At 37.0% G+C, this 17524-nt stretch overlaps 1 protein-coding gene across 6 annotated transcripts in view; it reads left to right on the top strand.

Annotated features, from left to right (window-relative positions):
- The window catches only part of TMEM131 (transmembrane protein 131), a 247039-nt gene that overhangs the window by 180732 nt on the left and 48783 nt on the right, over nt 1-17524 (top strand). For 5 of the 6 annotated variants that reach the window (XR_013526314.1, XM_008980096.5, XM_002757394.5 and 2 more), the window contains 9 exons: nt 352-413; nt 6369-6477; nt 9560-9668; nt 10485-10638; nt 10740-10910; nt 12107-12217; nt 12304-12438; nt 13608-13712; nt 15074-15160. Coding sequence is in view for 5 of the 6 variants with exons in the window: in XM_008980096.5 (XP_008978344.2) it covers nt 352-413; nt 6369-6477; nt 9560-9668; nt 10485-10638; nt 10740-10910; nt 12107-12217; nt 12304-12438; nt 13608-13712; nt 15074-15160 (1043 nt within the window). In the remaining variant the exon portion in view is untranslated. The remainder of the gene's footprint in view (nt 1-351; nt 414-6368; nt 6478-9559; nt 9669-10484; nt 10639-10739; nt 10911-12106; nt 12218-12303; nt 12439-13607; nt 13713-15073; nt 15161-17524) is intronic. The other variant, XM_017964076.4, reaches the window with a different exon arrangement.

Raw genomic sequence — 17524 nt, 5'->3', positions numbered from 1 at the left:
GAGACTGAGGTGGGAGGATCACTTGAACCCGGGAAGCAGAGGTTACAGTGAGCCAAGAATGTGCCACTGTACTCCAGCCTGGGTGACAGAACGAGACTCTGTCTCATTTAAAATATATATATATATTTTTTTTTCTTTTGGGGTCTTTTTTTAAAACTCTGGTTTAAGAGGGAACAGTTCTTACAATAGACAATGTCCTTAGGAGTAAAGCAATTACCACCTAATGTTTCTTTTTATTAATGTCATTGTATTTCACAAATTGATAGCTTCAATTTGATATAAGGTAAAGATTCTAACTTGGTTAAAAAGCACACCTTTTTAAGAAATATTTCTTTTCCTCGATTTTAACAGATCTACCAAAGGTTTTAAACCTTCATTTGTTAAATTCAGGAACAAAAGATGTACCAATAACAGTAAGTTTTTACTTTTGTTTTTCCTAATTTTTGTAGTCTTTGTTTTTAAATATATGACAAAGTTAAAAATAATTAAACCCTTACTCTAAAAGATTTCTATTTTGTGATGACCTGGCGACACTTTGGTTCTAAGTGTGATGTGAGAAAGCTGTTCTGTCCCAACCACCCAAATTTAAAGATGAGAGGGAAATAGGCAATCTTCTCCAAGGTCAGTTTGAACCAAAGTTCATGAGTTTCTTATACAGGCAGAGTCATATAAAAGGCCTGTGGATTCTGATAAATCTTAAAATCTGTGGGCCATTTGGAAATAAAAACAGGTTATAAGGATTTCATCAGATTTGGTTGTAAGGGTTAAGGTATGGGCAGGAAAGAGGAAAAAGAGTCAGATGAGTTGGGAAGAAAATAAGCAAAAAAATATGGTAGGTAGTGGTAAAATGCCATTAACACTTGTCACAGGTTCCCTAACTAGCAGCTATTGAGCTACCCTAGACAGCACATTATAAACTAAGGCCCTCTCTCCCTCACACATACGTACAGAGTAAGTGACTTTTAGGCCATATGGTGGAATTGAGGTGCCATTAGATAGTTTTAGGCAAAAAAGGGATATCTAAGTTTTGCCTTGGCCCACAACCTCTCTCCCTGATGAGGTCCCCAAGATATATACCTAGGGAATCATTATATAGGAAAATAGAACCTTTTTTTAATAATTTGTGCTGATGCCAGAAACTTCAGTGAACTGATAAAATGAGATCTTGTGGGCTTGAGATTTAAGGGACCTTTGTCCATCAGTGGCTAAACCCAGATTTTATCACCAGCTGGTGGAGTAAACCAGAGAGAGGAGAATATACAAACCCCAGTGAGGAAGCAAGAGATGGGCCTCCCAGGTAACCACATTCTGACGCACAGTGACCTTCCTTACTAGTGGGATTGGGGGGCAGACAGTGTCCTCATACCTGACCTAGCATTTCTCCTAATGTAATTTGGGAATTTGCTGGGAAGGTACCTTTACTTAGCCTAAGCAAACCAGCCTAACTTTTTATATACAGTAAATGAACTGAAACATATCTTTTTCAATAAACATTTTATAGAAAAATGAAATTGGCAATTAACCCTAAGAATCTGAATGAAAAACTAGTATTCAGTTCACTTTCGAGATGGAATTAAATAGTACTGCGCTTGTCCTTTTATTATTTACTAAGGAGTTTTTGGATACATTGTAAGTGAGCATTTTTGCTCTTACTGGGTTAGGCACTATACTAATGCTGTTATGTAATAAATGTACTACTTTATTTAATACAACAATCCTATAAGGTGCAGCAGTCCTAGTTTTCCAAATAGGAAAACTGAGTTTTTTTTTTTTTAAGTAACTTATACAACTATAAAAAATGCAAAAGTAGGCCAGGCACGGTGGCCCATGCCTGTAATCCCAGCACTTTGGGAGGCTGAGGCAGGTAGATCACTTGAGGTCAGGAGTTCAAGCCAGCCTGCCAACATGGCAAAACCTTGTCTCTACTAAAAATACAAAAATTAGCTGGGAATGGTGACACACGCCTGTAGTACCAGATACCGGAAAGCTGAGGCAGGAGAATTGCTTGAACCTCAGAGGTGGAAGTTGCAGTAAGCCAAGATTACGCCACTGCACTCCTGGGCAACAGAGCAAGACCCTGTCTCAAAAAAGTAAACGTTACATGAAACATGAAAGTATATTAGATATATGATGCCACTTAGCAATCATATCTTTACTAATGTATCATTTTAATTGTATAGTCAATATTTCTGTTAAAAACCTATATATCAGTATATACGTATCTATTAATATAATACGTTTGTACCTACCTATATGTGTCTTTTACAATATTCAAAGCCCAAACTCTGCCAGTGTTTTGGTAGTTTTGTCTTATTTCCTCCTTCATTCACCCATTCAATAGATATTTAATGAGCATCAACTATGTGCCAGCTGCTATGTATGCTAAGAACTGAGAATATAGCAGTGAATCAGACCACCAGCATTCCCCACCCCATCAACCTCATTTTTAATCAGGGCTTCCTGGAACTCCGGGAGATATTTAGATTTTATTCTAAGTATAATGGGAAATTGTTACAGGATTTTAAACAAGAGAGTGTTATCATCTGATTTATGTGTTTTAAAAGGTCACTGTAGCTACTTTGTGGAGAGTGAACTACAGACATGGAAGGGCAGAAAGCAAAGGAGACCACTTGGGATCTGATTTAGCAGTCAGCCTGAGAAATGATGGTTATTTAGACTTCCTACTTTTTCAGCTATGGGGTGAGCCCACCTATAGCGGAAACTGAGTTTTAAGAGCTCTTCCTAAGGTTTTTCCTGTGTGTTTCAGCATTTCGGCATAATTCACCAAGCTTAGAGACTGATACGTATTTAGAAGGGTTCCTGCCTCCTTCTGTTTCACAAACAGAATTTTTAGGATTTGCTAAGCAGTGCTACAAGCTGGAGATTTTTCTTTTTTGGAGGGGGCAGGGGGTGCCGTGACTTGGATACGAACTGAGGTTGCTGCGGGCACAATTTTTTTTTTCATTCCCCTACGGGGAATTTATTCTCTTTCTAGATCTAGGATTACTAAAGCAAGCAATTCAAATATAAGTTCCTCACCTGCTAATGGACAGGATGCAACGGGTCCAAACTCTCCTGGTTTGTCTATAATACAACTTTGAGAAAATGGCTTTTTTCAACATTTACAAAACATTAGTGCTATATAAATGATGGAATAAGTTTGCCTGAAATGTCTTCAGAGGAATGTTTGCATGAGGTTTCTTTTGGTAATTGACATATTGGAATCAGAATATCAGCTTAACATATGCTTTAGTGAATTTGTACATAAATTATTAAAAATATAATTGTTAAATGCTGAAAGATTACTTTCCTTGTTTGCTCAAGTGCTTTTATAAGCAGTTTTAGAATGTTCTGGACCCTTGAATCTCACCTGAGGGTTACTGAGCATTAGTTGGGTCTGAATGTCATGAGAAAAGCCTGGAACTGTATTTAGAACATAGGTGAGTTTGCGAGCTGCCTTTCCTGGGAATCTTGCCATAGTGTTTCCACTTCTTGATTATCTTTGAGTTAGCAATAGTTAGTCACTAATATAAAACAGGTTTTTTGTATAAATATGCTTACTACAAGGTGATGATTGTATATTAGTTCTCATTTAAAGCCACAGAATGAGCCAGCTACTTCAGTGTTTTGTCTTGGGTTTGTTTGTTTGCTTTGTTTCTGTTTCCCTGGAAAAGGGATCTTAACAGTTAGGGTTTGTTTTTACTTAACAAGTGAACAGTTCAGACAATTTGTATAAAACATGAATTGTCGGTTGAATATTTATCTGCTATTACTGTAACATACTTTAAGGTAGCAGTACTAATGTAAAGTTTTTATCTGGTGAGGAAAATCTTAAAGTGGTATGTTTCATATGAAAAAAAATTTCAACTATTTTAAGTTCTTACTGCTTATAGTGGCTATATGTTAACCAACATCCTTGCTTAGCTATTTCTGGCTTGGTGTTGTTGTACAGGCTAACACTCAAAAAATGTTGTGCTTGTTACTGATGAACTGCCACTTCTAGTCTTTAAGTATGTTGAAAACTGGTCAGGCCTTCACTGTTGCTGGATCATATTCAGTAGAGCCAGTGAAGAACTTCAGGAGCCATATCTGTGGAAGTCCTGCAAACTACAGAGCTTCATGTGATCACGTCTCTAACAGAGCTTGGCCTCAAGATAAAAGTGGCTCATTTGCAGAGGGAAAAAAGCAAAATTAATTGAATCACAAAATGTTGTAGATGATGGGAATCTCAGGAAACAGTCTATCCCCTTAGGATTTTTTTTTTTTTGAAACAGAGTCTTGCTGTGTCACCCAGGCTGGAGTGCAGTGGCGTGATCTCGGCTCACTGCAACCTCCATCTCCTGGGTTTAAGCAGTTCTTTACCTCAGCCTCCTGAATAGCTGGGATTACAGATGCCCACCACCACACGTGGCTCATTTTTTTTTTTAGTTTTTAGCAGAGACGGGATTTCATCATCTTGGCCAGATCTACCCGCCTCAGCCTCCCAAAGTGCAGGGATTACAGGTGTGACCACTGTGCCTGGCCAGGATTTTTTTTACAGGTGGGAAAAGTGAGCCCCAAAGTAGATGGGCAGCTGACTCAAGCTCACATCTCTAGTTAAATATCCTTTTGTTGCATAAAGTGATGCCACTGGATTGTCACATATACTTCTGTACTGATTTTCTTTTCTTTGGAAAAAGTGTTAGTATGGTATTACAGTATAGTAAAACCAAATGGAACTTTTCTCAGTTTGTAGTTTGTCTTATAATTCAAACTCTGCCTTGTTTTGTTATACACACACACCTTTCAGTGAATGAAGAAATTTGTATTTTAAATGTTGCTAATAACAGCAAGCTCTTGGTAAGTAAAAGTATTATATGAACAAATCATTCCCAGCCCCAGCTAGAGATCCAAAAGCAAACAAAGAGGAGTGCTTAAAGAAGAAAAAGGAAGGCAGTTAAAAAGAGTTAAAATGCCAAGGGAGCCTGAGGCCCACGAACTATCCTTAGGGCCTTCATTTCAGACCCTGTGAACAGCCCAGGACTAACACACCAATGGAAAGGTGGAGCACCAATGCTCCAGCAATATCTTTGATCATTATTATATAATCAGATTCATTCCCTGTGATCCCACACACAGCACACAGGGATAGTTCTCTCTCTGCACACTCAAGTGCGAATTTCACCTTCAAGAGACTGCCCTTAAATGTTCTGTTGAGGCAGATTTGACCTTTATAAATGGGCTGAAAAGAGCAGACAAGGAGCCAGGGAAAGAGCATAGTGACTTGCTGGATCTGACTGTGCCCCTGTTGAGGGGCTTGCCTGATAAGCTTCACAGAAAAGGACAGTGTTCTTTTCTCCAGGAAATGACAGGCTTTGACAAGTTTATAAAGCCATTCCAAATTCAACAAATATAACCCAAGAGGATTCAGACCACGGCTAAGATTCAAAGTAATTATAAAGGAAGATTTTTTTAAATCAAGAGTTATATACAGTACCACAATTTTGTGATACATGTTTATGCAACAGGATGTCAGATGAAAGGCCCTACACCGAGTCAGAAATCCTTGTTTCAGTCTGACCAGTTGATGCCTAGCTGTTGAAACATCATGTTGCACATTTCATTAGTAAAACAGAGAAGGAGGTTGGAATCTTTTAAGTCCCTTCCAATTGAAAGGGCTTTATGTCAGTGAGGAAATAAAAATTAACTGTACTTTAAAATGTATTTTTTAATAGCATGCTCTCCAGGTACAAGCTTTTCCTGTTTGTTTTTATGTAAGCTTTCTGACTTCCACACTGAATATCCCTGTGGTCTGCCTCACTGCTCAATCTCATAGCCAGCAGTGTAGCCCTCTACCTGGACAGCAGCATGCCTCAATCACAGAACCATGTCTAGAGAGAAAGAGAAAATGCCATTAGAAATGAAGTGTGCAAAACTACCCTGGCACTGAGGCACCAGCTCCAAGTTCATGTTTGTTCTTCACCATCATATGGTTCAGATATCACCTCAGTATTGTGAATTTCTTTAAGAGGGATCCATAAGTCTTTTTCATGTTGCCTTCTCTGATATATCAATTAGGCATTCATTTGGAAAGTAATTACCTTTTTAAAATGTTTTATGTACTCACAACCAATGTAGTTGCTCTTCAGGTACTTACATTTATAAATCTGTCATGCCTGTTTTCCTCTGGTCATTTTCTCTTCTAAAGATATTCTGATGAAGTTAATTTGAAGTTTTTCCAGTATGGCCTACTCCATTTAAAGAGACAACATAAGTTAAACTTTTCAAATTGAGAGTCAACTTTACTTTTCCAGTATGCTTTCCAGTATAAGGCAACTGAACCATTAGACTGAAATAATGCCATGTGTGTATTTTTGTTCTCTTTGCAGAGTATTCGACCTACACCACAAAATGATGCTATAACAGTACACTTTAAACCAATTACATTGAAAGCATCGGAAAGTAAATACACCAAGGTTGCGAGCATTAGTTTTGATGGCAAGTATTCACCTTTTTCTCTGATAGAGTGATGTTATTTTGATAAACTAGAAAGCATCTATATTGACATCTTAATATAGAAATCCAAACTGTCTTACCATTAGAATTTATATTACTGCTTAGGTTGATTTTTTTTTTCCTTTCCCCTGAAAACCATCATGAACTCTTGATTGATTCATGAGAGAAAATACCATAACTTTATAAAGCTAAATCAGTATTAGCAATAGAAAAACATTAGCAAATACATTAGGATTAGAATCAGTTCCATAATCTGGGCTAGACTTTTTACACATATATCTATTTTAATACACCTTAATTATGAAGTTACGATATATTTGAAGTTCAGAAGCATGTTTGAATTTGAGAGCAAAAATAAAAAGTATTCTTTGTAATATTTTCATATATTGGCTTTTATAGGCAAAGCAGATGACCCTGCTTAAGCTAAAATAATAGACTTCATGGCAGAATTATGCAGTTGGCTATTATTTCTAATGTGTGTAATATACATTTTGATACTTGAAATGTGAAGTCAAGCCAGACTATACCATTTTTATAGCATGTTTTTATTCAGTTTTGCCCACTTTCGTGGAGCATTCATTGAATTTGCTGTCAAAACATTTTTAAAATAATGACTTAATGGCTGCTTAACTGTATATACAATTAAATGAGAACCAGACCTCTGAACAGGGCTTTTCTCGTAGGCACTCATGCAAGTGAGTAGCTGCTATAAAGCTTAAATTTTGGCTTTATGATCAAGCCACCTCTGCTCAGAGTCCACATGGTAAAGCTCAGCTTGGATGAGAGTATTTGATCAATGAGTGTAGGAGGGCACTGGCACACTTCGCACAGTCTCTATGAGAGCATCTGTATCTGCTGCTCACTGTGGATAGTTCTGTGGGGGGGGTCTGAGCATTTATGCAGGTGGGTCTGGCCTTGGGGTTCATCCTGTGAGCTCAGTGATGATTCCTAAGGGATGAAAATCGCATAGGTAGCATGCTTCAAGATACAGTTGTCAAGAAATAGTATTATAGAAGATAATTAATGCCATAGTTATTTCCACATCTGTAGTAAAGTTCTTCCATACTGCTGAGAGACCATTTGTGCCCCCCAGTGTATCAGGAGGTACATTGTCTTCCCTTACAGAGGAGGAGGCGGCTAATGGTCATTCCTGACCTCTGAGAACTTTTAGGATCCACCCTTCACAGACTTGCCAGAAAGTTCTCCACGTGCTCTGTGAGGGTGAAGAGCTACTCTCCTCTGTCTCCAGTACTGACCACCCAGTGAATGTTTCCCTTCTCAAGATATCATTAGTGTTGGTTCTTCTGAGATCTTAGGCTCTAAGATAATTGTTTCTTAGAGAAATAAGAAAATTAAATACAACAAAAGGGAAAGCATCTTTAAGAGCAAATGCTGCATTTCTTAAAAGTGGATTTTTAATATCATGTGAAAACCCCCCACCATTCATCTCTCCCGCCACCATGCTGGACCCCCACACAAAATACCTCTGAGATTGCTGTGAAAATCAGTCAGGAAGTGTGTTTTATTTAACTTTTAACATTGTTAAAATGCACCTTACATATGTGTTAACTCTACAGTGTTCACTTATCAAACATCTTTCTCACCAAAAGTCATTCTTCATGATTTTCAACTGAATTTTCTTGAGATTTTTGTCTACTTTATTTGCTAAAATATAACATGATATAATGTCATGAAATGCTTAAATGTGGCCCTTGTAATCAGTCTTACATCAGAACAAATAGTGAAAAATTGAAAGCACCAGAGATAGATAACTAGCAAGCAGAGAAATAAGAGACTGAATTGGGAATTTTTAAAATCTAAAGTCTGTGCCTGCACATAGTCAAACACTAGATACCATACCATTTCCTTGTCCTTTTTTATCTTGAGGTTGGATGACACACATTTGCAGAATTCACATATGAATTTTTCATATAAATGGAAGTGTTCCTAAAGTCCTTTAAAGAGGATAAACATAAACAGCTTCTTTATTTGCTTTGAAAAGAACCATCTAATGGGTATCTAGATTGGACCCGACTGAATCAATTTCTGTAATTCAAGATGGGATTTTTTTTTTTTTTTTGAGATGGAGCCCAGCCTGGGGTGCAGTGGGACAATCTCGGCTTACTGCAGCCTCCACCTCCCAGGCTCAAACAATTCTCCTGCCTCAGCCTCCTGAGTAGCTAAGATTACAGGCACGTGCCACCGCACCTGGCTAATTTGTATATTTTTAGTACACGTGGGGTTTCACCATGTTGACCAGGCTGGTCTCGAATTCCTGACCTCAGTGCTGGGATTACAGGCGTGAGGCGCTGCACCCAGCCAGGATTATCTAAAACTGCTACAAAATCTAAAGATTTTACTTCATCTATGAGGACAATTTATATGATAACAGGAGGGGATTAACTCTTCTTATACCATGAGTTTCTGGGTTGGCTGATTTGAGAAGTAAGAGCTCTTGATTCTTGACTTTTCTTATACCATGCTACTTTATTAGTGATAGAGCAAGACTTTGGCCATACAAGAAATGTTACTACTTACTCAGTTCAAGTGTAAATTAGCAGGGCTAAGTGAGGGGTAATTCTGCCTCCAAGGGGATATCTGGCATTGTCAAGAGGCATTTTTGGTAGTCACAGCCACAGGGATGCTACTGTTATCTAGCAAGTAGTGTCTGGGATGCTGCTAAACATCCTACCATATGCAAAACATCCCCTGCAGCAAAGAATTTATCTGGCCTGAAATGTTAACAGTGCCAAGGATGAGAAATTCTGCTGTAAGTAAAGCCAAAGCCTATGGCTACAGCAAAACAGCTTAGATATGGTATTTTGCCTCCTGAACTGTGCTCACCAGCTAGGCTAATTCATTATCTGCATATCTTATTATAGGAAAAATAAAACATTTTCCCCCTTTTGTATGAAAAATGTGATGTTTCATTTAAAATGCTATAGAAGTATTCTGTTGACCAATCTGGAAGCTCAGCTTTTTTAAGATTTTATCAATTTACATAAAGTCATTAATTCTCTTTGGTAGTAAAAGGTAACAGATTATTTTTTATGCTTCCTTTCAGCATCAAAGGCAAAAAAGCCATCTCAGTTTTCTGGGAAAATAACAGTTAAAGCAAAGGAAAAGAGTTATTCTAAACTTGAAATACCGTATCAAGCAGAAGTTTTAGATGGGTGAGTTTCTTTTTAAAATAAGTTCTGTAACTTTTTGCTAATCAACAAATTATGTTTTCCTACTAAATGACCTGCAGAAGTACTAGCCATGTTCACATAAACTTGATGGAATTATATTTGAAAAGAACAGCCTCAACTATAAAAGAGAAAACCTCTTATATTTTGTGTATGTTTTACTTCCTTAGAAGAAAAGGGTGAGTGGGATGATAGGATTTGGGCTTAAATGAAGACTTAATGATTCAGTAATCTGATTTTTTTAAAAGTATTTAAATCATTTGAACCATTTTCTTTCGGTCGTTTGTTTGTAAAATGTGAATGATTGTGGCCTGTTAAACTATTCTGGTACTTGAAACAAAATTCTTTATATTTCTTTATAAATTCATAAACATTTCTAGAATTACAAATTTTTATAAATGGGAAGTAACATGTTGTTCATTTTCAATTATACTTTAACCAATAATAGTTTAATACCCAGCTTGGCAAAGATTCATCTTAACAAAGCTCCTTGCAATTCAGTGGTAAACATGATTTTTTTTCAAAGTAAAGTAAAGCTTTTTCTGTTGAAACATTTTTTATTCTAATTGTTTGATTCATATAATTTGTTGGAGAATGGTTCATTATATTAGATTTCAATATTTTGCAAGCTAAATATTTTGTTTTAAATTATATAGTCAATCAGTATAATTTAGCTCTAATTCTTTAATACAATTCCTAATGCTAAATGTAAATTATTACTCATAACAAAAGAACTTAGATTTTAAATTAACACATGAAAATAAAAATGATTTGTTTTATTCTTCTCGTTTTTTTGAATAGTTATTTGGGATTTGATCACGCTGCAACATTATTTCACATCCGAGACAGTCCTGCTGATCCCGTGGAAAGGCCAATTTACCTTACTAACACTTTCAGTTTTGCGATCCTCATTCACGATGTGTTGCTACCAGAAGAAGCCAAAACAATGTTTAAAGTATGTCCAGGAGCCCTTATACTTTTAATTTCCCTTGGTCTATCAGCTAGGTGATGCTGATGCTTTTTTTTTTTTTTTTTTTCTCTTCTTTCATTTCCCAGGTTCATAACTTCAGCAAACCAGTCTTAATTCTTCCTAACGAATCAGGATACATTTTTACCCTGCTTTTTATGCCTTCCACATCATCCATGCACATAGATAACAACATTTTACTTATTACCAATGCTTCTAAATTTCATTTACCTGTGCGGGTTTACACAGGCTTTTTAGATGTAAGTATATTATCTACCTTTAACATGTAAACTCCCTGCCCACCTTTAATGCTTTCAGATCTTATTAGGCAATTGTGTTGCATACTCTTACGGTTTGCCATTATCTGTGCTCCGCAAATTTATCTAATTCTCCTAGTTAATTTTTATCTCTCTAGGTAACTAGTTTTTACCTTTTCCAGCAGCTCTTGTTTTGTGATACAGTTGCCTTCTCTAGTTACAGTCTCTGCTTAGATCTTTTCCACATTCTGGTTTCTCTTGGATATGCTTTTAAACTGTTGTAATAATGGGGAATCTAGAAAATAACTAAATGGAAGAAAAATGGTAGATAGGAATAAAAGAATACAAGGAAGGTGAAGAGGGTAGTAGGAAAGAGATACATAAAACCAAGAAATATCAGGACAGAGAAGAGAACCAGATAGTAAAGTAGAAAATAAGGTAGTAAAGACACAAGGTTGGAAGATGTATATGACACAGAAGGAAACAATGAAGAAAATTAGCAGGGGGAAGAAATCCAAACAAAGCTATCTTGAGAGTGATCAATGAAAGAAGCTTAGATAAGAGATAAAACTGCTAGGAAAGATAAAAAGAAAGCTAGGACATCAGGAAAGATAAAAACAAAGTTAGGAGATCTAGAAATGTAGCCTTTTAAATAGTTGGCACTGATTAGAATTTTGGAGCTGGAGAGAGCTTCAGTAATGTCTTGCTCCTGCTTCAGTTATTTTGTTTCAGTGATCATTGGTGATGCTTGCTGAGACCACATGTTTTTTGCCCAATCACCTAGGGCTCCACTTAACCTCTCCTAGTACTTTAGCTTCCTGCCTCTTTCATGTGCCCTCAGAGGAGGAATAGCAGCTCAGCAGAAACTATGGCTGTTTTCATTCGGATTACTCAAAGGTCTTTCATCATACAAAGCCCTCAACTATGTCATATATATGTGTGGTATTATGAATATATACAGAAAACATAGGAACCTTAATACATGGTTTTTGTTTTTTTGAGATGGAGTCTCACTCTGTTGCCCAGGCTAGAGTGCAGTGGCATGATCTCCTGCCTCAGCCTCTTGAGTAGCTGGGATTACAGGTGCACACCACCATGCCCAGCTAATTTTGGGGGAACTTTAATACATCTTTAATAGAGGTAATATTGTTACATCAATGTGACTTTTTGTTTAATCTGATTCTTGTATATCTTTCTAGTACTTTGTATTGCCCCCCAAAATAGAGGAACGTTTCATAGATTTTGGAGTACTGAGTGCTACAGAAGCAAGTAATATTTTATTTGCAATTATAAACAGCAATCCAATTGAGGTAAAAGCAATCTGTTTTTATTCTAAATCACATTTAAGGATTTTATGCTTGCATTATGATAATCATTTTCATATCTTTTTTTAAAGTTGGCTATAAAAAGTTGGCATATCATAGGAGATGGTTTATCAATAGAACTTGTAGCAGTGGAAAGAGGCAACAGAACTACAATAATTTCAAACCTGCCAGAGCTTGAAAAATCCTCTTTATCAGACCAATCATCGGTACGTAAACTTTATTGTCTCCTTAAACTAAGATGGATGTCTAAACTGCAAATGGAAGACCATTGCTATGTTACATATGTCAGTATTATTTTTATGCAGTTTATAATAGTGTTGGTTATTTGCTATTAGAAGGACCTTATAGGCAATATAATTCAACTCCCTATTTTTATGATGAGGGCACTGAAACCCAAAGGGGTTAAATCCTGCCTTCTCATAAAAAGTTCCATACCACACAAATTTTAAATTATCTTTTTATAACACACATGTCATTACCGGAGAATTCCCATGGGTATTAAACCAACCTGGTGTTCATTGAGTTTACTGGGAAAAAGAGATGGCCCTGAACATTGGTAGAAAATATTTTCAATTATACAATAATATGTCTGGCCAGATAACTGCCTCAGTATCAGTGAGGCAAACATTGTTCGATCACTGCGAGTCTGCCCACATATTTCTACCTGTCTAATAAACATGTTACAGTTGGTTGTAAGAGAGCACAAACAAGAGAAAACAAATATATTAGTTTTAGCCCTCACTACTACTGAAAGGGGAAATTGGAGTTTATACCTACTGGGAAAAGAATTAGAATCACCTTTTGTGAGAAGGAGTATCAGATATCTCATCTGCAGGTTAGAATAGAACTTCTTGGGGCAGTTTCACAAAAGGAAAAGCAAATGTCCTTGTATACAGGGAGTGCTGACAAATGCATTTCCATAGAGTGCCATAGGTCTGGTGTTTTGTTATACCTGGCCTCAGCTGCCCTGAAGATATAAATATTAATATTACAGAGCTTGAAGCAGAGCCAGCTGTATATACATTCGAGGCTCCAATGTGCCGGACAGGTTGGTGGAAGGCTGTGTCCCTCTGCTCCAGCCCCTTTGGCCATACAGGTCTATGAGTGAAGAGTGAGGAGCTTTATTAGCAAGAGGACCATACTCCTCCCTCTTCAGGAACCAGCTTTTTCAGTGGCCCATGGAACAAGTGTAGTAGAGAAATATCAAGTGATGGACACTATTTTGAGATATTTGTACACAGTGATATGGTAATTCACTGTCATACCGGTATATGTTAGGATTTGGAAGTCATTTTTGTCACTATAGCCTTCATTTCCATTTTAATAGGAAACTTCAGCTAACAAGGCTAATGAATGATATTTCTACTATCTACAGGTTACATTAGCTTCAGGCTATTTTGCAGTCTTCAGAGTCAAACTTACTGCAAAAAAATTAGAGGGGATTCATGATGGAGCCATCCAGATCACAACAGACTATGAGGTAAGGACTTTATTGGGCATTCGTGGCAGTGGAGTTTTTCTGAATACGTCAGTTCTTTCTTGTTTTTAATGAAAACAAAGAATTAAGTTTACTCATAAAGTTATAGTTTACCGCTTTCATACCTTAAAAACTGAGCTTTCAATAATAGTTTATAGAAAATTGGTGTTCATAGACTCTTAGTTTTATGATAAAATCCAAACCTCCTAACCTAAAAAGCAACTTCAGAAAAATGCCTTTAGCGCGTTTAGAATTGCTTTGTTAGAAACCTACTTAAGCAGATAGTTATATCATTGTACAAAGCCTGAGTGTCCTGAGTTAGATATCTCTGCTTGTTCCTACAATCATAAATAGCAGTCAGGTTCTAACATTTCTGAAAAGGAGGATAAAATCAGGAGATGATGTCTTAATTTCAGTGCTCACGTTTATATTTGCATAAGTCATTCACAGTCAAGGGACTAAATGTTATTTAAGCTTTTAATTAAAATATTCTCTGTGGAGTTTATTTTGCACTCAGTAAGATTTTGAATAGATATATTTCTGCTAAACCTAAATGTTTTCAATTTTATATTTAAAAGCCCTTGGGGAAGTCAAGCACTGCTAAATTCAACAAGTTGCCACCTTTGCCCTCATAGATGTTTTCAGTATACACAAACAACTTCCACGTGAAAAAAAAAATGTAATTATGACATAAACAGAATTGGCCATTTAATAATAAATGATTTGTTGAGAGTATGTCAGGTTACGTCCAAAAATGAGGAATTCATAGTTATCACTCACAACATAAATAACTACATTTCATATTTAAGATAAATTTTTGTTAATATGGGTGAAAATAAGAATTAAGAAAAATATCCTAGAAAAGTAGCTTTGTGAGTTATAGTATGGGATGGGATTCTAACTCTAGAATGTTCAGTGTATTTTTTAAAATTAGGTTGATGTCTATTTCTATATCAAAAAATAGAACCCTATGTAACTAGAAATGCCAGATTTTACATACATTGTTTTCGGAGTACGATTTGACCTTCTTTTTTAAAATCTATTTTATAGATTATTGGTATTTTGAAATTCAAAAATATTTGTATTTTAAAAAACCTGTCTTCATTCCTTCCCCATTGTTTAGTCTTTTTTTACATGTTTACAGTGAATCACTGAGAAATCCCTGGAAATGTGTTAGATTTCATTACCTTTTAATGAGTACATTGGACAGATTAAACAGTATCTATGGGTGATTTTAATACTGGTTTGGAGCTGGTTATTGCCAATACAAGTCCCAAAATTAGGTTAACCCCAAAATACAATACAGTAGTTGTCCAGAGCAGACTAAGTATTAAATACTTACTGTCATCTTCTTGACTCCACAGATCCTGACAATCCCTGTGAAGGCTGTGATTGCAGTAGGCTCACTGACCTGCTTCCCTAAGCACATTGTTCTTCCACCTTCCTTTCCAGTAAGACCATTAATACACACATTTTTTTGTTGCTCATTTTTTGCCTTTCCCTTTAGCTCTGTGTTCCTAGAATTTTATAGTAAAGTCAATTATTCTTCATTAGTCATTTATTTTAAAGACAGTATACCAGGTTCTTTAGACGATATAAAGAGATACAGTTCTTTTCCTCAAAAAGTTTTCTATCTAGAAAGGGAAATGGACGCACAATTCAGGGCTATAAAGCAGAATGTAGAAGTTGCCCTAGAGGAGTGAAAATAAGTGCTGTGAGGGAAATACACATCTCATTGATGCAGGGGCTGTGGGAGCCAGCTTAGAATTTCTTCTGTCAGAGATGGAGATGGGAATCCAGGGCCAGCGAGCAAGCTCAACAGGGATACAGAGTCAGTAAAGTCTGAGGTGGGTTCAGGCAATAGTGAGTTGTCCAGTTTGGCAAGAATGGAGAAAAGTTTAAAGAGAGAAAATGGAATGGTAGGCTAGGGCGATAACATGGAAAAAAATGAAATGCACTTAAGTGCATAAGAATATGAAGTGAGCAGAGACTTAGCATCATCAGAGCTGAGCTTTAAAGACTGGCTCTCTGCAGAAAGAAATAGAGGATACAGATGAAAGTGACAATAGAGTGCCTGGAGGCCAACACACGGACTGGCCAGAGTCCACGTGAAAAGTGCCAGGGGAGGTTTGAGCATATAGCTGTGGCAGAGGCAATAAAGTCCCTTCATACCTCCAAGCCTTTGTTGTTTCTCCACCTTGAAAGCCCTTCCTCCTCTCCTCCCTTCAAAGAACTCCTGTGGGTCTTTCAAGATTCAGTTCCATTGTCATCTCCTTTCTGAAGCTTTCTTGACTCCTCTCGACAGTACTGGTTGTTTCATGTGTATTCCTAGAATACTTTGAAATTACCCCTCTTGTTGCAAGCCTCATATTGTGCTATAAATATTTCCTTATAAGTTGGCCTCCTCAGTGAGAGTCTGAGATCCTTTAGGAAAGGGATGAGACACTTAGTACATAGTATGTACTAATAGCAGACACTTAGTACATAATGTATGGATGAAGGAACAAATAATGGAGAGGGAATGTAGGCAAGAGACATTGCAGGTGAATCATTTGAACTGTGCTTGTATCCTAAAGGGGTCCTACAGATTGAAACAAGTATGGGGAGGGGGATACATAGAGGAGGCAGGAATATGGCTTAGAGTTTGAGCCTGGAGAATAAGGACAAAAGAAACGGGAAAACCAGAAGACACTGCCTTTTGCAAGAAGGTGATGCAGTCCATTCGGGAATACCTGGGCAAACGTAAAAGAGTCTCATATCATAGTGGTGGGAGACAGTAGTGGGTTTGAACACCCCTAACCCAAAAATGAAATCCAAAATGTTCCTAAATCTGAAACATTTTGAGACCACAAGTGGAAAATTCTACACCTGACCTCATGTAACAGGTTTCAATCAGAACTTTGCTTCATGCACAAAATTATTTTAATAAAATTACCTTCAGGCTGTGCATATAAGATGTATATGAAACATAAATGAATTTCGTGGTTAGACTTGGATTCTGTCCCCAAGATACCCCATTGTATATATGTAAATATTCCAAAATAAAAAAAAATGAAATCTAAAATACTTCTGGCCCCAAGTATTTTAAATAAGGGATACTCAACCTGTACAATAAAACCTAAATTCAACATTTAGCTTCTTAAAAATACAAATTTTGGTCAGGTGCAATGGCTCATGCCTGTAATCCCAGCACTTTGGGGGGCCGAGGCAGGATCATGAGGTCAGGAGTTCGAGACCAGCCTGACCAACATGGTGAAACCCCAACTCTACTAAAAATACAAATATTAGATGGGCATGGTGGTGCATGCCTGTAATCCCAGCTACTCAGGAGACTGAAGCAGGAGAATCTCTTGAACCCGAGAAGCAGAGATTGTGATTAGCCAAGATTGGGACACTGCACTCCAACCTGGATGACAGAGCGAGACTTCATCTCAAAAAAAAAAAACACATTTCGAATTACTAGTTTCATCACATTTAAGTTTGGGTCTTAATTAAACCCTCATCTTCCTGTCATTATGCTTTGTACTGACTATACAAAACTCTTGACTTTGTTATTTATCCGAAAGAGCCATGTTTCTTCCTTCTATTACCTTCTCAATCAGTGATGTCTTTAATCTCTGTGTAAATCCTGGGAGGGAATAGTTCAGTTGAGAAGACAGCAAGATGACACAATGAAAAGGCCCCGTGAGTGGAATAAGTGAGAAAGCATGTGCATAAAAACAAGACGTTGGTCTTGATCCATTTGTGTTGCTATAAAGGAGTACCTGAGGCTGGGCGATTTATAAAGAAAAGAGTGTATTTGGGTCACAGTTCTG

The sequence above is a fragment of the Callithrix jacchus genome, chromosome 14 (assembly GCF_049354715.1).
Source record: "Callithrix jacchus isolate 240 chromosome 14, calJac240_pri, whole genome shotgun sequence".
Taxonomy (NCBI): Eukaryota; Metazoa; Chordata; class Mammalia; order Primates; family Cebidae; genus Callithrix; species Callithrix jacchus.
The sequence above is the reverse complement of the archived record's forward strand: the minus strand, read 5'-3'. Positions and strand labels throughout refer to the sequence as shown.